At 58.6% G+C, this 280-nt stretch overlaps 1 protein-coding gene across 9 annotated transcripts in view; it reads left to right on the plus strand.

The window, feature by feature from the left end:
• The window catches only part of SBSN (suprabasin), a 5,081-nt gene that overhangs the window by 1,209 nt on the left and 3,592 nt on the right, over positions 1 to 280 (plus strand). The window contains exon 2 of one of the 9 annotated variants that reach the window (XM_037729789.1): positions 96 to 219. The exons of 3 other annotated variants lie outside the window; for them this stretch is intronic. In XM_037729789.1, the coding sequence (XP_037585717.1) occupies positions 96 to 219 (124 nt within the window). Of the gene's footprint in view, positions 1 to 95; positions 258 to 280 lie in introns of all 9 variants that reach the window. 5 more of the 9 variants (XM_037729788.1, XM_037729787.1, XM_037729793.1 and 2 more) reach the window with 5 other exon arrangements.

Consider the following 280-nt stretch of genomic DNA (forward strand, 5'->3'; position numbering starts at 1 on the left):
CAGAGAAGTTTGGGCAGGGGATCCACCATGCTGCCTCACAGGTGGGGAAGGAGGGTGATAGAATAGTCCAAGGCCTCCATCATGGTGATAGTCAGGCTGGAAGGGAGGCGGGGCAGTTTGGCCACGACATTCACTACGCAGCAGGGCAGGCTGGGAAAGAGGGAGACATGGCAATCCATGGTGTCCAACCTGGGGTCAACCAGGCCGGGAAGGAGGCAGGGCAGTTTGGCCAGGGAGTTCATCATACCCTTGAACAGGCCGGAAGGGAAGCAGACAAAGC

This window comes from Cebus imitator, unplaced genomic scaffold (genome assembly GCF_001604975.1).
Source record: "Cebus imitator isolate Cc_AM_T3 unplaced genomic scaffold, Cebus_imitator-1.0 Scaffold318, whole genome shotgun sequence".
NCBI lineage: Eukaryota > Metazoa > Chordata > Mammalia > Primates > Cebidae > Cebus > Cebus imitator.